Source organism: Artibeus jamaicensis, unplaced genomic scaffold, assembly GCF_021234435.1.
Source record: "Artibeus jamaicensis isolate MK-2021 breed Jamaican fruit bat unplaced genomic scaffold, CSHL_Jam_final contig_723, whole genome shotgun sequence".
Lineage (NCBI taxonomy): Eukaryota > Metazoa > Chordata > Mammalia > Chiroptera > Phyllostomidae > Artibeus > Artibeus jamaicensis.
The window spans coordinates 54,734-77,233 of record NW_026521938.1 but is presented as its reverse complement, the minus strand read 5'-3'; the positions used below and the strand labels follow the sequence as shown (position 1 = coordinate 77,233).

The 22,500-nt window shown below is 47.7% G+C and overlaps 1 protein-coding gene, 1 long non-coding RNA gene and 1 pseudogene across 2 annotated transcripts in view; 1 reads left to right on the top strand and 2 right to left on the bottom strand.

Moving 5' to 3' along the window:
* The window catches only part of LOC119037819 (uncharacterized), a 45,567-nt gene that overhangs the window by 19,073 nt on the left and 3,994 nt on the right, over positions 1 to 22,500 (top strand). The gene's annotated exons all lie outside the window — the stretch shown is intronic.
* On the bottom strand, positions 36 to 3,244 carry LOC119037807 (ret finger protein-like 4A). Its single transcript, XM_053672039.1, has 2 exons — positions 2,957 to 3,244; positions 36 to 764 (listed from the first exon to the last, which is right to left on the bottom strand). The coding sequence occupies exons 1-2, from the start codon at positions 3,240 to 3,242 to the stop codon at positions 232 to 234; spliced, it is 819 nt and encodes a 272-aa protein (XP_053528014.1). The 5' UTR covers positions 3,243 to 3,244; the 3' UTR covers positions 36 to 231.
* On the bottom strand, positions 11,153 to 13,542 carry LOC128628389 (saoe class I histocompatibility antigen, A alpha chain-like; annotated as a pseudogene).

Genomic DNA, 22,500 nt, shown 5'->3' with positions numbered 1-22,500 from the left:
TTATACAAGGAAGCCCCCCCCCCATCAACAACCATAACAGTACTTAGTGTGGGAGGTGAGAGTTCCCCATAATTTGTGTTTGGGACTCCCAAACTGTCCTGTGGTTTTCAGGACACTAGGTCAGCAGCGCAGGAGATGGTATCCATGGCTGTGGGCACTCAGATCGCGTCTGGGAGGGATCTGTGCTCAGGGTCCCATGACCTTGTCCAGCTCACTGGCCACGCTGGGACTCTACCCAGGGCACAGCGTCATGAAGCTACAGCCAGCCTTCCCAGGAACTCCAGGAGCAAAGATCGGACGCAGGGGCTCTGTCACAGAAATTGGAGGGAACGTAAAAATGTGGCAGCCATCACCTATGTGATAAAAGGAAATGGTCCCCATTTCACAGTCCAGGAAAACACCCACACGGCGTAAGCGGGGACTGACCATCAGCTGTGTTGCTGGCCTGGTGCTGGCCAGGAAGGTGTACTTCTCCCTGCAGCTCAAGGTCCAGAAGCCACGTTCTGAAGAGAGGTCGACCTCTTCCTGCCGAGACACAGACTCCTTGCATATGCCCAGGTCCCACTCTGCACTGAGGCCCACGTCCACCTCCCAGTAATGCCGGCCTGACGTGAACCGCGGGGAGCCCAGCACACAGAAGGTGACACTGAAACTCTCAGGACAGACCCTGCGCTTCTGCTCCACACACACAGAGCGGACTCGCCTCAGGTCCTTGGAGATGTAGAGGTGCTTGTGGGCCGTGTCCACATCCAAGGTCATGTCCTCTGTGGAAAGAGAAATAATCTGTAAGTTCTGTCCGCACCCTTCGGGGCCTCTGCAGGGGCCATGGCCACTCATTCACTGTCACCTCTTCAACTTCACACATCGGATTTTCCTGGGGAAACTTCCCGGGTCCCCTATTACATCACGTTTCATAGACACAACCAATGGTTATCATTGGAACTAGTCCTTGGTCATGACAGGCATTCTCTCTACATTAAGCTCTTTACTTATTTTGTTTAAAGATTTTGCTTATTTGTCTTTAGAGGAGAAGGGAAGGAGAGAGGGAGAGAAATATTAATGTACGGTTGCATCTCGTGCGTCCCCTGCTGGGAACTGGCCTGCAACCCTGGCATTTGCCCTGACTGGGAATCGAACCGCAGTTGTTTGATTCGCAGGCCCGCGCTCAATCCACTGAGGTACACCAGCCAGGGCAGCTCTTTACTTATTTGATTAAGGACTTTTCTTCCCTTTATTGTGGTGTCTGTATGAAACAAGAGACCATGACTGCTGCTTATTTTCAAAATCAGCATACAAATCATCACAGATTCTGTCCACACATAGACCTGAACTAGGTATTTTTAAAGGATCGAAAGTATTCTACTTACTGTAGAATAAAAATGACATCAAAGTTTTCTGTTTCCTCTCTTTCTCTCTCTCTATATATTATAATTGCATATGCACATATATATAATATATTTATATGTAAATATAGAAATCTAGATTCATAAATATCTGTGTATATATGTATTTTTTCTAAGAGTCCTGATGTGTTGACACCTTAGCAATAACCTGGACCGCCCTTCAACTGGGCAGCACCCACAGCGCCGGACAGCACCCTGGGCACTGGTGCCGCTTCCCTGAGACTCTGATTCGGGCTCAGAGCTTTGCGTCCAAGGTACCCCCATACTCCCCCGGTTAGGGTTGGTGCAGCCTTAGAAAGAAACCTTTAAAAATAAAGACTCCTTGCTCCCTGTGTTGTCTGCTTTATCTCTTTCTTTTTCTTTTTAATTTGTTTTATTTTTGTAATCCTTCCCTGAGGATATGTTTTTAATGATTTTACCCAGGGAGGAAAGGAGAGGTTGGGATTGGCAGAGAAACTCATCAGTTGCCTCAGGTGCGCCCCCTGGCGGGAATCGAGCCTGCCACCTTGTGGTGGACAGGAACCCCCCCCAACCAACTGAGCCAGCTCCAGGGCTCTTTAATTTTTAAAACCATCTTGTTTTTTCAGTTACAGTTGATGTGCAATACACAATAATATTGCATGTAACTAGAGTTGAAAACATTTAAAAAAATGGATGTTTGCCAGATGGGAGGGGATGTGGGGAATGAGGTAAAACCTGGGAAGGGATTGAGAAGAACAGATTGGCCGTTTGACAGAACAGGCCCAGGGTCTTGGTGAGAAACACAGGGAATACAGTCACTAATACTGCAGTAATGTGTATGGTGCCAGGAGGGGAGGAGGCTTATCAAGGGGAGTCACTTCTTGGGGTATATGAATATCTAACTACTATGCTGTAATTTTAAACTACTGTCCTATTGTGTGGCAATTGTTATGCAATAATCAATTTCAAACACACTCAAAACTGAAAGTGGTTTACAAACACATTAAACACAATGAAGAATCAGGAAGAATGGATGTCAGGGATCCAGGCTATGTAACAGCCAGCCTCGGATTTCTACTCGATCAGTCCCCAGTTCCTAGTGACCACCAGCTGGTTACCTGTGTGGCTACCAAAAATACTGGATGGTACAGGTCAAGGGCATGACTATGTCCTTTTTCTTTTCATTTTTTAAGATTTTGTTTGGGTTTGTTTTGTTTTCAGAGAGAGGAGAAGGGATGGAAAAAGAGAGGGAGAGACACAGGAATGTGTGGGTGCCTCACACGGGCCCCCTAGTGGGAACCTGGGATTGGGTTCCTGGTCAGGGCCCTTCCCGGGGGCAATCCATGCATGTGTCTCTCTTGTATCAGGGTTTGTGTCCATCTCTCACTTCCTTCCCCTTCTCTTAAAATAAATAAATGAAATCTTTAAAGAAAGAAAGAAAACCTACAGACAGTTTTAATGCAGACTTCCAGGTTGGAAAATTGGGAAAGAATGAACATTTCAGGTGCCAGAACCCAGGTAAACACCTTGACTGGAGGGCTTTGGCAATTGGGTTTTCCCAGGGGGTAGGGGAAGGTGGTCCCAGAACTGACCTTGGAACCTCCGCAAACTCGGGTTCATCTGTAGGGTGTCTCTCAGCTGGGGCTCCAGCGCCCTGACTGCTGACACCAGCCTGCCCAGCTGGCGGTTGGGCCTGATGTCACTGTTCTGAGAAACCTTGCAGCAGGTGAGGCACACGATCCCATTTCCCTCCGGGTACCTTGGCAGTGAGCTGACACACTGGAGGCAGCAGACGCACCCACATTTCAGGCTCACAGGGTTTTCCAGGTAGGTCAGGCAGGTGGGGCAAGTGCTTGTGGCTTTAAAGTGTTGGGCCATGGTGGCTGTCTGGGGAAAAGGAGCATGGGGTTAGAATATTGTGAGTGACAGGGACTCGGTGGTCCTGGGACTTCACCCTCTTTCTATGAATAGGGATCTGCACTCACCACTCCCAGGCAATCAAGATGCAGTCCAAGAACAAATATCAATAGCTCATGAATGGCCCGGAATTTCTGATGTCTAAAATGCTACTTAGAAGGAAGACCAGATTCATCCTGGGTCTGTAAGGTAGGGGGTGAGATGGTCTCTACTCTACTTGTGAATTTTTCTTTTCAGCCCTCAACCAAGTACAGGGGTTTTTTTGGTCTTAGAAACAGAGATGTAGTGGAGGGAGGGAGAGAAGGGGAGAGAGAGAGAGAGATGGGTTGCTTCTTGTACACACCCTGAGTGGAGGTTGAACCTCAATCTTCAGTAAAATGGGATGAGGATCAAACCAAATGAGCCACCTGGCCAGGGCTACCTGGAGTGTCTTATGGGGCACTTTAGCCTGGAGTGGCTATTGAGCCACTGGGATGAGGCTTATCCACAATGATCGGTGTTGAGCATGAGATGTAACCTGGAATTGGAAGGCATCACAGGATAGGCGAGTATTAGCCACCTCCCAACCAACTTCTGAAATTGATGAGATGTTGGAATGACTGCCTTTTGCAAGTTATAAAAAAAGGCTTGGTTTTTTGTTGGTTTGTTTGTTTTTACTCTGTATATGTGGCTTCTAGAAAACCAGGTGAGCTCTGGCTGGGGAGTTCACTTGGTTAGATGAAGGTCCTGATACCCTAGATGGCATGTTCAGTCCCCAGTCAGGGCTCAGTCAAGAAGCAATCAGTGAATTCATAAAGGAATTCACAACAATTCCATGCTTCTTTCTCCCTCACATCAAGAAGTTAAAAAAAAACAACCCACTAGTTTACGATGACATCTCTGTGTGACTTTGTATATCCTGTGGACAGTGCTGGTTGAGACCCACAGCAGAAGCTGAGAGGCGGAGGAAGTCAGTGGCTGACACTCCACTTGCCACCTCGCAGGGTCCACCCATCTCCCATCTGACTCAGGATAAAGACCACCTTGTTATTTCTGCTACCTGGTGTTAAAACACATATGTTCTGTCCACTGCCCCCATCAAGGGCAATTCACCCCTAGGTGTCCACCCCAAGCCTGGCAGTGAGCTGGCCTCAGACATCAGACAGCACTTGCTGAACCTTCTGTAGAAAATGCAAAGTCAAAACCATGGACTCACCTCTCGGGCACTAGATCCTCTTCTGGACTCCAGCTGCTTCCCTGGTTGGCTCAGCTCTGGAGTGAGGTGGACCAGCAAGCCCCTTTTATCAGGCAGGTCGCTCCTCCCACTTCAGTCACTTCCTGTCTGTCCCACTCCATCCAATCAGATTTTCCTGGAGATAATGAGATTTTTCTCACCAGAGAGGGGGAGGCGGGTAACCGGGAACAAAGGACAGAGTTCTGTATGCAAGTTATTTTTAAACAAATGCAAACAAAATGTTCTCCTGTAATCAACGTAGATTAGATACTGAAAATTATTTCCAGTCCTTTCTTGGGAAATGATATCACAAATGACAAAATTTTTATTGTCAATGGTAAAATTTATTGCCGATAATCCTTTGGAATGTTGGTGACTGATTGGCCTAAAAATGTTTGGAATCACTGGATTGTGGATTGTGTAGCATCACCTGAGAGTCAACCAGCCTCATCCTACCTAGTTTTTTGTTGACCTTATTTCTGATGCACTGTTTCCCCCCTTTTGGCCCCTGGGTCCCTGCGGTCAACTCCCTGCCCTCTGGGCATCAGCACTCAGTAGTCTGAGCCTCTGGGCTAATCCCTTCACCTTCTCTCCTCCCCTCCCCTCCTCCTCTCCTCCAGCTGTCAGTCTGTTCCCTGTGTCCATGCCTCTGTCCATTTAAAGGGTGTCAAACTCATTTTCACGGTGAACCACATCTGCCTCATGGTTGCCTTCAAAGGGCAGAATGTGATTTTAGGACTGTATAGATGTAACTACCCCTTAACTAGGGGCAAGGAGTGTGGTGCTGTGGCCAGGTAGAAACAAGGTGCTGGGAGGTATAAAACAAGGTGGAGAGCTGGATTTTCTCTCAGGGCCTTGTGTTTGTGGGTTGTGGTCCATCTGGTTTTTGAGATTCCACAGATAAATGAGATTAGATTGTGTTTGTTGCCTCCGGCTGGCCCTTTAAATCTTTCACATCCTGACTGGTGTGGCTCAGTTGGTTTGGTGTCATCCCACAAAGTGAAAGGATGCAGGTTGGATTCCTGGTCACAGAGAGAGGGACCTGATTAATGTGTCTCTCTCAGATCGATGTTTCTCTGTCTTTCTCCCTCCCTTCCCCTCTCTCTGAAAATTAAAAACAAAATCATAAATGACCCCTCTTTTGTTATGTACACATTATTTTAAGAATGTTATGTTTATTGTATTTTATTAATTTTTCCAATATGATGTATTGATTATGGTATTGGAGTTGTCCCATTCTTCTCCCCTTTATTCCCATCTATGCTGTACCTGCCCCGCCATCATTCCCCCACCTTAGTTCATGTCCATGGGTCATACACTGAAGTTCTTTGGCTTCTCCATTTCCTATCCTATTCTAAACGTCCCCCTGTCTATTGTGTACCTACCATTTATGCTTCTTTTTCCCTGTGCCTTTTTCCTTACTCTCCCCGCACTTTCTCCCCACCAATAACCCTCCATGTGATTTCCATTTCTGTGATTCTGGTCCTGTTCTAGTTGTTTGCTTGTTTGTCTTTTTCTTTTTGTTTTTAGGTTCATTTGTTGATAGTTGTGGATTTGTTATCATTTACTGTTCATATTTTTGATCATCTTCTTTTTCTTCACTAAGTCCCTTTAACATATCATATAATGAGGGCTTGGAGATGAGGACCTCCTTTAACTTGACCTTTATCTGCCCTTTCATTCTAAATGAAAGCTTTGCTAGATAGAGCAATCTTGGATTTAGGTCCCTTCCTTTTCTGACTTCCAATAGTTCTTTCCAGCCCCTTCTTGCCTGGAAGGGATTTTTTTTTTTTTTGGAGAAATCATCTGATAGTCTTATGGAAAATTCTTTGTAGTTTAATGTCTCCTTTTCTCTTGTGGTGTTTAAGGTTGTCTCCTAATCTTTCATCTTGGGTAATGTAAGTATGATGTACCTTGGTGTGTTCTTCTTTGGATCCTTTGTCTTTCAGTCCAGCTTCTTTGAGACTCTGAGTTTCCTGGTCTTCCTGAAAGTCTATTTTCTTTGCCATATTAGGGAAGTTCTCCTTCATTATGTTTTCAAGTAAGTTTTCAGTTTCTTCCTCTTTCTCTTGCCCTTCCTGCATCCTTATTAGTTGGATGTTGGGATGGTTAAAGTTGTCTTGGAGATTCCTAAGCTTCTCCTCATTTTTTGAATACTTATTTCTTCATTCTGCTTCATGGCTGAAAGGTTATGTCTTTCTTGTGCTTCAAATGATCAATTTGATTCACTATTTTTTTTACTTCATTATTGGTTCCCTGTACAACTTCCTTTATTTCACTTTTAATAAACTTCACTTCTTCCTTTATTTTGCAACCACACTCATTCATTTCTGTCAGCATCCTGCTTACCAGTGCTTTGAAGTGTGCATCTGATAGGTTGGCTACCCCTTCATTATTAGTCTACTTTTGGAGCATTGATCTTTTTTTTTCCTTTGGGCCATATATTTTCATCTGGGCTCGCCCGTTAGGTAGTCAAGGGCGGATGCTTGGCTGTTTACTAGGGTGGGGAACCCAGGTCTCTGTGTTGTGCAGCTGTATTTTGGGGAGGGGTCTGAGAAGGGACAATGGGGTTCTCTCTGCATTTGTCGCATGTTCAGTCTCTCAGAAGAGAGAAAGACGTACAGACAGAGAGACATCGATTGGTTGTTGAAGTTACTCTTGCATCTGGGATCCAACATGCATCCAACTGAGATACCAGCCCGGGCCTGTGTTATAAATTCTGCACATGGATTTATGGACACAAACGTGCAGACCACGGCATGGCCCAAGGTGCATTCGGTCCACCGCATTTCCAAATGTGAAGCACTCTGTTGAATTACTGAGGAAGGAATTGTCTGATTCATGATTGTATTTAAAAAGAAAAGAACACCCATATATTAGTCATTTTCATAACATGCACCCATTCTGGCAGACTTGGAAAATAATGGGTCTTCATCTCACTCCAAATTCTTTTTCCTTCCGTGATGCCTTGGGTTAAGAGGGGTCAGAGGGGTGCCCTCATTCAATGTGAGACAGAAACATGCATAACACTCTCACAGTAACCACACCAGAGGGTGACAACGCCACATCAGAACTTCCTGAAAGGCTTGTACCTCCTGCAGGTGGATTCAAAACAGGACAAGTGTGCGTGGGGGTCACTGAAGGGCAGACACTTCCCTGTGTCCTTCTGTCTGTAGCTGCGTGTGTGTCTGTCATTGGGTCTTATTTCAGGTCTAGGACTTTCAAGACATAACGAAATACTGGATGGGAATTCACGCTCCTGTCCTCACACCCAAGTCTAAACCCGGGAGGTCTCAGAAAAGGGGAATTTCGTACGGGGTGGAGGTGCTCTGTGGCCCCTGCCATACAAGGCTGCACCCTGGTTGCAAGGGGCCAACCCCTCTCTCTCACCGACCAGGACTCCAGGACACAGGGACCTGCAGGGACCCTCCTGAGTCTGGTCCCACCTGAAATACCCCCAGCACTTCCCCATCTCCCATCTCTCCCACACCTCCTAAGGCAGGAGGGGCAGCTCAGGACCAGGCAGGCTCAGCACAGTCCTGCTCAGAGTGCTGCCCACCCTCAGCTCTGAGTCTCTCCTCAGCTGACCCCTCCTGGCTCTTCCCTGAGAGTGGACCCGAGGGAGCCCCCACCTGGCTGGTCTGAGCTCCACATCTCTGTGCAGGGACAGAGCAGGCAGGGTGGCTCCTGACCCCAGTTACAGCTACAGAGTGTGTGGTCCTGACCTCCCCACAGAGAAGCCACTATCATGTCATCTGTTCTGTAAGTGCCACTGTGTGCAAGGGCATCTCTAACTTAGAGCAAATTTGTCCATGCAGATCACCCTTAGGCATATCTGGTGACTGGGGACAGCAATGGCCATTACTGAGATGCCCTCAGAGGCCGTGGGCAGGAGGCAGAGAAAGTGTCCCCTGTTCCTGGGGTGGGGAGCTAAGCTTAGAGTCACATGTCACTGGGGGGCAGGGACAGCTGGGCCAGGAGCTCCCTTCACGGTGTTTCCCACTGGCCCCTTTCCTTCAGCTCCTTCTCTTCTCGGAAGCCGTCCCCAAGCGTGTGACAGTGGTCCACCCCTGTGACCCAGGCTGGTCTCCCTGTGCATTCTAGTCCCTCAGCTCTTGCTGCTCGCACTTCTGGTCTGTTCTGTGGCTTTTCCTGAGACAAAATGAGCCCCCAGTATCCCACATAGAAATGCTTTTATATTTTGATTAGAAAATGTTGGGCTCTATTAAGCTCCAGAAATACTCAAGGGGATAATCCCAGAGAACGTGCATTCTGAGAGTTTCATGATGTTGAACTGAGGGCCACTTTCCCAATCTTCCACTTGACTCTACCCGCGCCCCCCCCGCCCCCCGTAGAGAAAACGCTGGACCTTTCACATCATATGACAACATATGAACTATTTTTCCTTCCACAGTGAAAAACCAAAAATCCCTTAAACGTGCAATGAAGTCCTTTCCCCAACCTGGGCTAGTACATCACTGAATTGTGTGGTTCAAACTCTGTCTGAGATCAGGATGGCTTGTGGGCTTGTTAAAAAACCACACAAAATTCTCCTCAAAATGCTGTCAGAATGTTGGGCATGATGTCTAAGGTAGTACATTTTCAAACTTAAAATATTTTTTTCTTTTTACTTTTCCCATCAATATTTATCCCCACATTTCCTCTCTCACCTGCAACAATCCCTGCCACCATATGATTATGTGTTGTCTGTGTCCATGAGTTAAAATATATGCATATGAAACATGTATACAGCTTATTCAGTAATATCCCTGATACTTCTAGCTCCCATCTGACACCACACTTAATTATGATCATATTATTGACTATATTCCCTAAGCTGTACTTTACACTCTAGTAATAAATGTTGAGGACAGTTATGGGACAACATCATATTTTTGCTGACTTGGGTGGAAGTTAATAGAGGGACTAAGGAGGGTGAGTGTAGAAGTGGTGAAGGGCACAGCAGGACAATCTCAGAACATCTCCATGTAAACTACTGATGAAAGACAATCACTAAATGGTGACTGTATGACTGGGAGACATGGCCAACACCAACCAGGGTGAGTCACCAGGATGAACGTCCCCACTGTCAGGACAGGTGGGTGCAGGGTCCAGTCCCTGTTCCTTCCTCTTCAACAGTCTTGACCCCCTTGGTGGCCTCATCCACGCTTACGAATTTAAGTGTCATTTTTGTAATATCACTTCCACAACTATGTCTCCTGCCCAGACGTTTCTCCTCAAGGTTCCCACACTCATCTGTCCAACCTGACTCCTCACTGGCATTTCTAACACACGTCTCACCTTGACCTTCTCTTCAGCTGAATGCTTGAAATGTCCACCCCTCCCCCACACATACTCCTGCCAGCATCTTCCCCATCTCTGCTGATATAACCCCATCTTTCTGCTAACACAGTACAAATGTGGGGTGCCCTCCTTGACTCCTTTCCCACACCCAGATTGAATCACTAGGAAATGCTGTGAAATCCATCTTGCAAATGCATTCAGTGTCCAGTCTCTTCCCACTGTTTCCACCACTCACCGCCCCGTCAGAACACCCAGCACCTGCAGCCTGGAACCCTGGGAGCTTCCCCACACCTTTCCCTCCTGCCTGGCTGGTCCCTGGTCTCCTGAGTCTGTTCTCAGCCCAGCAGCCAGACTGACCCTGTGGCCCAATGGCTCTCCCTTGAGGAGGAACTCTCAGAGGAAGCCACTTAGTACATGGGCTCCTAGCCATGACTTTCTAGGACTCAACTCAGCATCCACAGAATGAGAACAGTGTCGCCAGTGGATTAAGGACAGTGGACACTGGAACAGTTCCTGCTTTAAGCAGGTTTCTAATTGGTCAGGTGTCTGACCCCAAACAGACACCCCTGAGGTCTCTGAGTTGGGGCCCTTGTAGCTTGGGGAGACTCCTAGGCTACAAAGAGGCAATGGGATAGAATCAGGAGATTCAAACAGGCACAGGCAAAGGCTCCAAAAAGTCACATTTGGATGTGTTGGACAGAACCCTTAATTGCACAGGGAACACATTGTCACAGGGAAACATCACTGGGGAGTCATGTGGTCCCCTTGTCCCATGGCACACAGTCTGTCCCTCCCGGTTGTCTCCACACCTCATGGTAAGTGTATGAATGTAAAGTGAGTTAGGACAACTGAACAAATGGAGTGAAGGTTTGGATAGAGTCACACCTACCAGAAACAATACACCTTGGAGCTTTTAATCAACATCACTTCTGATCTATTTATATATGTAGGTCACTAATATTAAAAGAATGCAGGGACGTTGAGATGATTAAATAATATTCCATTGCTGGGTGTAGAAAATGGTCAGGGATCCTTAAAGTCCCAAGGGGAGGCGGCAGTGACTGTTTTAACACAAACTCCTGTAGAAAGCAGCTCTGTCACCCTGCAAAGGAAGTAATTGTGAACAAATTCAGGTCAGTCTCGGAAGTGTCACATTCTCCCACAGCCCAAAACATGCTCAGAATGTCCCACCTGAGAATCCCCAAAACACAGCTGTGCCCCTTGGTCCCAGTGCCCCCCATTCCTGCCCTCAGGGTCTCACCCTTAGGAGCTGTGAGTGACACATCAGAGCCTTGGACACTGTCACTGCCTGGGGAAGACACAACCGCAAAATTACGGGGTGGGGGATCCCCCCTCACAGACTCCAGCCCACACTCTCCCAAGGGTCCCTGACGTCACCTTCCAACACCCAGACTTACAGGCAGCCTGAGAGTAGCTCTTCCTGCCCATGCCTATTTGGAAGAAAACATTCTGTGAGAAGTCAGGGGGGAGGCTGGGTCCTGTGACCCTGAAGGAGCCCCACACTCCTGAAGCACAGGGAAGGTTCCAGAAATGCTACTCAACACTCAGGTTAGGATCTGGAAACATGAGGAAAGTACATGTGTGCAGACTGGACCTACCACCACTCTGCACATCTGTCCTCAGCAGAGAACTTCCCCTCTGACCTGAGATAGCTGGGAATCAGTCCCCATCACTAGAACCATCAGGTGATAAATGTGTCCCTCACTTTCCCATGGGCCTCACTAAACAGTCAGTGTTAGGAAATAGGCCCCAGATGGACAAGCACCCGTGTGGGGACACGATGCCCATTAACGAGGCAGAGCACACTTCCACCTGGACTTGACCCCCAGGGGACAGGGAACTCAGCCCCACCCCTTGCCCACCTGAGCACTTCCTCCTCCACATCACAGCTCCAGCAGCCACAGCTCCAAGGAGACCCAGGGCAGCAGCAATGCCCACAATGCCCATGATGGTGATGGTGGTCTGAGAAGGGGAGTCTGTGAGGGGAAGGTGAGAGGTCAACCTGAGGCCTGAGTCCTGACCCTACTCAGGGACACCCTGAGGAGAGAGAGGCTCTGTGCCCACACCCCCTCCTCACCCCATCTCAGGGTCAGGGGCTCAGGCAGCCCCTGGTGCTGCACATGGCACATGTATGTCTGCTCCTCTCCAGGGGGCACGACCACAGCTGCCCACTTCTGGAAGGTTCCATCCCCTGCAGGCCTGGTCTCCACAAGCTCCATGTCCTGGGTCAGGTTTGCCCCTTCATGTTGCCAGGTCAGGGTGATGTCAGCAGGGTAGATGCCAAGGGCCCAGCACTACAGGGTGACCTCATGGTCAGAGATGGGGTGGTGTGTCACGTGTGTCTTTGGAGGGTCTGAGGGGAGGGTGAGAAAATTCAGGAACTCTGCATGGTCATGGTACACTCCAGCAGTGCTCATGTGACCACCCTGAGAGTGGACAGGACAGTGAGGGTGGGGGAAGGGAGTGCACCATCCAGTCACCAGCCTGGACAGAGACACCTGGGATAATCTCTTATTTCTTACAAAGTTCCAGATCAGAGTGAGAACCCAGGGTAGGAGTGTCCAGGTCTGTAAGGGGAGTCACAGACTCAGGTGGAGGCTAATGACTTAGAAAGGCCAGACAGAGTTAGTCCTCTAGAACTCTCTCAGCCAGAGAACCAGGGAGAGCATCCTGGTGCCCCAGGTGCTGCAGGGTGTGAGGGGACCACTCTGGGGTGTTGGGGGAAGTTGGGCCCCTTACTGTCCTTTAGAGAAATCTGGGCCCACGGGTGAGTCACAGAATGAGGAAACATGGGAGCCTCTTCCCCCTCCTGAGCAAGAGGGACAGTCTGACGTGTCCCCATTTCCCTTCTCTCCTTGTAGGAAGCCCCCCCAGCCCACAGATCCCCTCCTTGGGAAGGCCGGCCCCTGGTACCTGCTCATAGCAGGGTCTCCTTCCCCTTCTCCAGGAACAGGCAGAGCCGGCTTGAGCACCTGTGCTGCAGGTAGGCCCTCCAACTCTCCACATCATCTTGATGCAACAAATTGCGCAGTATGCTGATCTGGGTGGTCTTATTGGCTTGTTCCTGGGACTCAGCTCCAAGTTCAGGGTGAAGGTTTTGGTGCCATGTAGGCTTAGTGATCTTACCTGCTGAGGAAGCGCCGCCAGATGCCAGGACACAGGCAGAAACAATCTGGAAGGTGTGAGACCCTGACGGCGCCGTAAAGTCAGCCCAGCTAGCTTAGTCCCGCTGGGGGACAGAAGTGCCCTGCACCCGGCCAGTGGAGACCCGACCCGTCCCGCGGGGATTAAACGCAAACTGAGTGGAAATAAGACTGGGTTAGGATGCCCGCGGGCTCCTCCCGGGTTGGGCGTCGGGCCGATCCCGCAGCCCTGGGGGGGATGTTCAGACCCACAGATTCCGGGAGACTCCTGCCCCTCCGTGGGGATGGGGGTTATGCCCGGGTCCGGGCGCGCGTGGCTCACCGTCCTCGCTCTGGTTGTAGTAGGAGCGCAGGTTATTCATTTTTGCTCCGGAAAGCTGTTCGCAGTACTTGCAGACCCGCGTCTGCTCCTCCCCAAAATGTGGATCCTCCTGCTGCACCCACGGCTGCTCCTTCCACAGCAACCCCGGCTGCGCCCTTGGGTGCGGGAGGTGACTGTCGAACCCCAGGACCTCCGTGTCGTCCACGTAACCGACCCCGATGTACTGGGACTTCCCGAGTCTGGACATTAAGGTGCCGAAATATCTCAGGGTGTGTGAGCCTGGGGACACGGAGGACGCGCGTCTTGAGTGTGAGGTGGGGGAGGTAGCGTATCTTGAGCATGAGGTGGCGGGGCAGCACCTGACCGCCCGGGACACAGCTAAGGATTCGGTGGTTGAGAAGAGGGGTGAGGGCGGGAGGAGGGGAGGATACAGGCTGGGGTCCGGGGTCCGGGGTCCGGGGACGCGCATCTTTGTCCCAGGGTTCTGCGCCGCCGCCGGGTCCCCTTCCTCCTGCCCCACAGAGGCCGTTCCCTCCGGACCCCGCACTCACCCGCCTAGGTCTTGGTCAGGGCCAGGGCCCCCCCGAGAGCAGCAGGAGCAGGCCTCGGGGTCCCATGACCCAAACCCTGTGCGTCTAAGGAGAAAGAACTTAACGTGCTATGGGAGGACTTTATACTCCAAACCACGGCGACGCTGATTGGCTCGTGTGGAGTTGGGACTCACAAACCAGAATCACAGCAGAACGTCAGGAGTATCCAGGCAGAAGGAGCCTTGAGAAGGGGAAGGGAAATCCAAGGGAGAAGGGCGCACCCCAACCCTGGGAATCCCTGCCCCAGACCCGGTTCAGGGACTCGGTCCTGGGAACCTGGCTTGGGCGCCCAGGACTCTGCCCTGACCACTCCTCCTGCTGCACAGAGAGCTCTGCCCTATCGTCTCCCTGAGTCTCGGCCCAGGCTGTTCTATTCAGCGACTCAAACATTTTGGTGTCAGAACATCTATACAGTCTTACAAACTACAGTGGATCCCTCAAATAACTTTGTTTGTGTGGGTTATAACTATCAGTATTTACCATGGAAGAAATAAAACAGTTTGCAAACATTAATGTATTTGGAAAAATATTAATAACCAACGATATGTTAAGAGATATAATATTTTTATGAAAAATAATGATTCCAGAAATGAATAAGGTAGTACAAAGTGTGGATCTCCTTACATTTGACTTTTGCAAGTCTCAGTTCTTGTCTGTATAATTAGAAGTTGGCTGGAATTTCATATTTGCTTCTGTGTTTAATCTGTTATTTTGGTTGCAGTATATGAAGAAGTATACAGCCTCACACAAATATACTGGGGGAGCATTTTTAATAACCTTTTCAGAGAAGTGTGGGTATTCAGCTTTGACCGTTCACTAAAGCCACACAAGTGGTAGTTCCTGAAAAGGTCTTTGCAAAGAGGAACCTGAAACTCCACCACTGAGTGTTTCCTATTCTGTTATGTTACTTCAGTGGCTCTTGTACTGATGCAGGATTATTTGAAAGTGATTCATTGTCTCACTAATGATAGAGATCTCCCAGTGTTGGTGCATTTAATGACAAATCATCAAACATCACACTTGTTCACGTTACCACAGACCCCACTGGAAACGGTCGTCAGCTCTGGGAAGCTGTCTGGCTGCTGTGAGGAGACACACGTTTGCCAAAACCCTGGGTTTTCTCTGAGAGCTTCCATTCCATCCAGACAACAAGTGCTGTCAGGTGTCAACTGCCCATTGACTTTCCTTGAGGGAGAAGCTCTCGTTCATCTGAGAGAGTGTTCACCAGTTCACTACACCTCAGTCATCACAGGTTCTGTGTCTCTCATTCTCTTAAGTGAACTTGCTGTTCCTTAAAGAAGAGGCCAACTCAGCCCTCACAGGTCACTTTCCTGAGCTCATGGTACTTGGGAATGTAGCAGAGATGTGTTTGTGCACTTTCCCAGTCATCATGGGAAATATTTTGCTTTTTGTTCCCCATTTTCATTAAGGGCAGTTAAGAAATTAATCAATTTGTATCATAAATTCAAGACATACTTATCTTCTTTTTAAATGTTTTTATTCTTGATTACTTGATGTCATAGTTTCTGTCTACTCTGTTTGTCTGTGAGGGTCTTGGATACATCCTCAAAATACAACATACCCAAGAAAGATTAGTTAATATCAACTGAACAATGTGATGTAAGGCCTTAAAGTTGTAAATGATCAAAAACACTCCTCACTGGAGTTGGTCCTTGTGCACATCGCATTGGGACGCTTGGTGTTTTTTCTGTGAACCTGGAGACATCAGCAGACACACACGTATGTATTAACTCAAGAAATAAATATGTGTGAGCACAACACATACCACATTCCTGCAGGTCCCATATGTAATTAAAAAGCTGTCAAGAGGAAGATGTAAAGTTTGGAGTTCCAAGGTAGATTTCTTTCCAATTTGTCTCCTCCCTCTTTCCCCCAGAATTCAAGCAATTCTGTTCCCTTAACCCTTGGATGCCTTTTCCCCAGGTCAAAATATATATGAAGTTTTTACAATTGTGGAATAAAAAATTCTCTAAGACCAAAAGATACAAAGCCGTAAAGCAGAACATAAAACTTTCCTACATGAACCACACACTTCATAGATACAAAGTCACGCCCACAACCAAACTCAAAGACACATAAAAATGTTGACAGAGGAAGGTAACGTGTGTCCCTGTTCTTCCACCAAAGACCCAGAGGAGTGCCTGGGGCTGTGTGTATCGCTGCTGTGAGGGGGGGCACACCCCAGGGCATGGGGAACTTGGAGGGATGGGGTGAGACAAGATGTGACCGAACAGGGGCTCTGGACGGTGGTCTCGGAAGGATCTGTCTGTGGGCGCAGGGGTCCCTCTAGACTCTGTTCGTGAGACATGGGCGCAAGTCTGTGACTGGGCATCTCAGGAAACACCTCGGGACGGGGCAGACGGGAGCGAGGGTGAGGGGTGATAGGAAAGACGCTGCCTTCCCTTCTGTTCCCTGACCAGGAGCTGCTTGGTAGTGTGTGAACTGCACCGGGTCTTGTTTCTGTCTGTGCTGAGACAACACGCAGTGTGGTGGTGTTGTGTCTCACGTCGCCGTGGTCTCGGGATGGCCTTGTTTGGTGCCGATGTTCTGTGAGACCATGCGTGTCCAACCATCTATCTGTTTGGCAAAGATGAAGGAACGTGATGAGCGTTTCAGCCAGAGGGTGGGGAACACATTCTATTGTGAAGGTTGAAGGGGTTGAAAACTGGGACAAAATTCCTGAAGGATGCTTTTGTAAAAGACCTAAGCAATTTAAATGGGCTGCATTTTGACACAGAAATTTCTCTTTTAGGAATTTATCCTAAGAAGATTATCACACATGTTCTGAAAAATATATATTCAAGGAGGTTTCTTGTATTGTGGTTTTGTAAATCAAAAGGATGGCATGTCTCTAAATGCTCCCATCAACAGAACTATGGTTAATTATGGATAGAGAACCTCATAACGTGTCTCAGGCAGTGACACAGAGGGTCAAGTGTAATCTTCAGATCAAACCCAAGGGACACTTGGTATAGGATCCTTGTAGAGGACAGGAAAGAGGAGACTCACAAATGTTCTGGGTGGTGGAGCTTCAGTGAACACAGGGGGTTTTCCCTCAGATCCTTGATGACCCACTTTCACTGGGTCCCTTGGCAGCTGTTGTCACCAGACAGGCCTGGGCCTGAGTGGTGCTGCCTCAGGACAGCCTGTGGAGTGTGGTATGTGGTGTGTGGGTGCTTGACGTTCTCTAGAGAATGTTCCAGAACCCAAGTCCAGGGGATTTGGAGAGTATGTTTATTGAAGCTGGAGACAGTGACTCTAAGGAAGGACTTAGGGTAGAAGAAGTAACTGGAGAGACCTAGGTGGGGCTGCTCTGGGTCCTGGGAGTGTTACAGGAAAGGAGTGAGCCAAGGTCAGGCTGCTGTCAGCTCACTGGAGAGTCAGGGGAAAAGGGGACCCAAAAGTCAGGATGGGGGATAAGCCTGAGACAAGCTGCTGATGCCCACTGCTCCCCTGGCTGAAATCTCAAGGGCACCTTAGAGCTCAGAAGGACAGAAGGAAGTTCAATCTGACAGGGGGGTGTGGGTGTGATCTAGAGCGAGCTGCCCCAGGTCTCTTTCTGGAGGGTGTTTTTCTCTCTTCTCAAGGCGAGGAATTTAGGGAAGGGTGTCAGCAGAATATTCATCAGCTTTCCATGGGTGTTTTAAATATGTTGCTGCATCAAAATCAATACATGGGGGTTGGGGATTATTCTCCAGTCAGTCACTGTTTTACATTTGTCTTTGATCTGTCCAGCTGCAACGCCTTTTGTCTTTTGTGTTTTGTTTTGATATTTGTTCCCCTGACTTCATCTGTCCTTAGGTTATTCTCGCACAAATGTCACTAATTTGGTTTCTGTTGTTTATTTTCCCCCAACCAGGGTGATTTAATCTACTTATTGTCTGTTTAGGGAGGAAGACAGGCAAAAGCATTTGTTCTCACGTGTCCTTGGTTAGGAGAGAGAAGGTCTTTCTATTCACCAGTGGGCTGCAAGTTGTTCAGACACTTTGGCTGACTTTAATGTTCTTTTTATAAAAATATTTTTATCAATGTTGCTATTACAGTTGTCCCAGTACCCTTTTTTATTCCCCTCTTCCCTGTACCTGCCCATCCCACTCCAATTCCCCCCACCCTTAGTTCCTGTTCATGGATCATACATGCAAGTTCTTTGGCTTCTCCATTTCCCATACTATTCATAACCCCCCTATCTATTTTCTACCTACAAATTATGCTTCTTATTCTCTGTACCTTTTTTCCCAACCTCTTCCCTGTACCTCCAGCTGATACCCCTCCATTGGATCTCCATTTCTGTGATTCTTTTCTTTTCTAGTTGTTTGCTTAGTTTCTTTCTTTTTTTGTTTTGTTGCTTATAGTTGTGAGTTTGTTGTCATTTTACTGTTCTTAATTTTGATCCTTTTCTTAGATTAGTCCCTTTAACATTTCATATAATAAGGACTGGGTGATGATGTACTCCTTTAATTTGACCTCATCTGGGGAGCACTTTATCTGTTCTTCCATTCTAAATGATAGCTTTGCTGGATAGAGTAGTCTAGGTTGTAGGTCCTTGCCTTTCATGACTTGGAATACTTCTTTTCAGCCACCTTCTTGCCTTAAAAGTTTCTTTTGAGAAATCAGCTGATGGGAAATTAGATTGATTAAGAAATCAGTGTAATGGGAACTCCTTTGTAGGTCACTGTCTCATTTTCTCTTGCTGCTTTTAAGATTCTCCCCTTATCTTCAATCTTGGGTCATGTAATTATGATGTGCCTTGGTGTGTGCTTCCTTGGGTGGAAATTTTTGGGACTTTCTGTGGTTCCTAGACTTCCTGGAGGTCTATTTCCTTTGCCAGATTGGGTAAGTTCTCCATTATTTTTTCAAGTAAGTTTTCTATTTCTTGCTCTTCCTCTTTTCCTCCTGGCATGCCTATGATTCAGATGTTGGAATGTTTAAAGATGTCCTGTGGTTCCTCAGCCTTACTCATTTTTTAAAATTCTTGTTTCTTCCTTCTGTTCTGGTTGACTGTTTATTTCTTCCCTCTGGTCCATACTGTTGATTAGAGTCCTGGTTTCCTTCCTGTCGTGGCTGGTTCCCTATACATTTTCCTTTATTTCCCTGTGCTGAGACTCTGGGTTGGGCAGTCTGTCTTGCTCCCCAGCTGTTCTTCCCTGTTTATTCTCATGCAAACGTGAGACTGTCAGGTGTGGCAGCCACCACCTGCCCCAGTCCTCAAGCTGCTGCCTTGCCAGGAGTCCTCTCCACCCCAGCTACTTATCTCTATTTCTGCTACCATTACGAATGAATGTTTTTCTTTAATTCCTTGGTTTTCAGACTTCTATCCAGTTTGATTTTCTGTTAGTTCTGATTGTGTTTTGTTTCAAAATTTGTTGTTGTCCTTTTTGAGTTGTACAAAGAGGCACAGTGTGTCTACCTGTGCCTCCATCTTGGACGGAATTTTGACTTTGATGTTCTGGTCTCCATTTCCCCATCCCACATGCCCAGAAATTTTCCTAGATTCTTACTATTCTGCCTCACTCTGACTCTGAACTCCATGCACGTGAAGTTTTTGCAATGTTCCAGAATGTTCTGATAGGAGGCTGCTAGACTTAGTTCAGGAGGACATTGAGGGTCAGTGTAAGGTAGCTGTTGAAACCTCAATCAGGTTTGTCATCCATCATGCATTTCAAGGCCTCCGTTGTCTCAGGATTAGTTAGGATCTGGAGACAGAGTGGAGAGCAGGGATGGAACCCTGGCTCTGTGAGTCTGGCACTGCCATGGGGGAGAGGGGCCATTAGCAGAAATGACACAGAGAAATGTGATCATGACCCAGTGCTGTGAGGGAAAGTTCCTGATATCACAGAAGCACATGACCAGCAGACCTATAGGTCCTCCTCCATTGGTCTCCATGTAATCTGAAAGATGTAAAAGATAATGGCATCTGAAACAGAACAGTTATGCATAGTCATAGAAGAGGGACGATCTCTTAGAAATTAAATACGTCATAGAAATTAAGAATTGAGTAGGTGAACTGGAAGATTCATGTTGTTCTCCTACTAAGTCATAGAAATAGAATAGTGTGGGGAAGCAGGAGAAAAGACCTATTAGTCTGTCAGTCAAGAGATCCCCACAGTTTATAATGTCTGTCTAAAAATAATGATGAGAACAAAATGATTTTTAACATTTTTATGAATATTTCTCAAAGTTTACAGATAACAAATTACAGTTTGAATGGACTGAACATATTCTGACTATATCAGATAAAAACAGACCCACTCTGAGACACAACACAATGGAATTTGAGAAAGAGGGTGGGAGGGACCTTGGAAACTTGAACAGGCAGCAAACATGGGCATGGAGACTAGAAGACATTCTTGCAGTGCCTCCTACTTTCTGCAGAAAAAATTATTTCCTTCACAGAGTTCTATATTCAGTCATGATGTGAATAAGGGCTAGGATAGCCTACAGTTTCTGCATGTGTTTAGAGTTTTCACAGTTAACTTCTCACATTCTGTTTGGGAAATACTACCAAGGTGGAAAAAAGGAGGGAGTAAATTAAAAAAAAAAAAAAGAGGAACATGTAGAATCCAGGTGACAGGGATTCCAGAACAGGAGAGGCCAGGGCTGCCTGAGAGGAGGTGACCAACCTCCAAGATGTCCGCCGACTCCAGGTGTGGAGGGACCCAGTCCATCTGTGGCAAGAGTGAGGGCTGAAGACAGGTGTCTGCAGAGAGGAAAGTTGTTGAATATCTGATGTGCTCACATATGTACTTATGAAGATTTAGACTTTGGAATGAATTATAGAATGAACTTGGGAAACCAGACAGAACAGCCTCATTGCTGACATAGGACCAGACGCAATGGTCAACTGCCCTGAGTCTTACCTAGTGCTGACCAATCAAAGGAGACCTGGAGTTAAAGTCCCTTAGTGCCTTCTACAACCCATACCCTAGAGGCATTGGAGAATCAACTCACCTGTTACTCAGCCTTTGGTGCCACCTCCTTAAATAAACTTTTCCTTTCCTTCTTATCTTTTTTTAAATCCTCACTATAGGACTTTTTTCCATTGCTTTCTGAGAGGGAGGAAGTGAGATAAACATTGATGTGAGAGAAGAACATTGATATTTCTGAATATGAAGCACACTGTTGAATTACTGCCAGTAGGTATTCTCTTATTTATAATTGAATTTTTTAAAAAGTCACATTTAATTATTTTCACCACATGCACCCATTAAGGCAGACTTCGAAAATAACGAGACTTCATCTCAATCTAAATAATCTTTTCTTCCCTGCTGCCTCAGGTTATGAGAGGTCAGAGGGGTGTCCCCACTCAATGAGAGACAGAAACATGACTGACACTCACACACAGTAACCACACAGGAGGGTGACAATATCCCAGCAGGACTTCTTGAGAGACTGACACCTCCTGCAGGGGGATTTGAAACAGGACAAGTGTGCATGTGGGTCACTGAAGGGCAGACACTTCTCTGTGTCCTTTTGTCAGTGCCGCGTGGGTGTCTGTCATTGGGTCTTATTTCAGGATCTGGGATTCTCAAGAAGGAATGGAAAACTGCATGGCAATTCACATTCCTGTCCTCGCACCCAACCCTAAACCTGGGAGGTCTCAGAAAAGGGGACATCTGTAAGGGTTGGAGGAGCTCCATGTCTCCTGCAATAAAAGGCTGCACCCAGGTTCCCGAAGGACCAACCTTTCTCTCTCACTGATGGGGACTTTAGGGCACAGGGACCTGCAGGGACCCTCCTGAGTCTGGCCCCACCTGAAACACCCCCAGCACGTCCCCATCTCCCCCCTGCTCAGCCCAGGCAGGAGGGGCAGCTCAGGACCAGGCAGGCTCAGCACAGTCCCACCAGGGCACTGCTCACCCTCAGCTCTGAGTCCTTCCTGGGCTGATGCCTCCTGATTTTGCCTTGAGAGTTGACCTGAGGGAGCCCCCACCTGGCTGGTCTGAGCTCCACAGCTCTGTGCAGGGACAGGTCAGGCATGGTGGCTCCTGACCTCAGTTACAGGGACAGAGTGTGTTCCTGTTACAGGTCCTGACCACCCCACAGAGATGCCACTATAATGCCATTTGTTCTGTCAGTAACACTGTCTGTGTAGGGAGCCTGGGGCATCTCTAATGTAGAGCAAACTTGCCCGATGCTGATCATCCTCAGGCACATCTGGTGACTGGGGACAGTGGTGGCCATTACAGAGACACCTTCAGGGGCCATGGGCAGGAGGCAAGAAAGTGTCCCATGCTCCTGGGGAGGAGCTGAGCTTACAGTCACATGTCATTGGGGTGCAGGGACATCTGGGCCAGGAGCTTATGTCATGGTTTTTTCCGCTGGCCCTTTTTCTCCAGTTCCTTCTCTTCTCAGAACTCTGTTCCCTAAACGCCTCACACTGTCATTCCTGTGACCCAGGCTGGTCTTTCTGTGCATTGTAGTCCCACAGCTCTTGCTGCTCGCACTTCTGGTGTGTTCCGTGGCTTTTCCTGAAACAAAATGAGCCCCCAGTATCTCATATTAAAATCCTTTTATGTTTTAATTAGAAAATTTGGGGCTCCATTAAGCTCCAGAAATCACTCAGGGGGATAATCCCAGAGAGCGTGCATTCTGAGATTTTCATGAT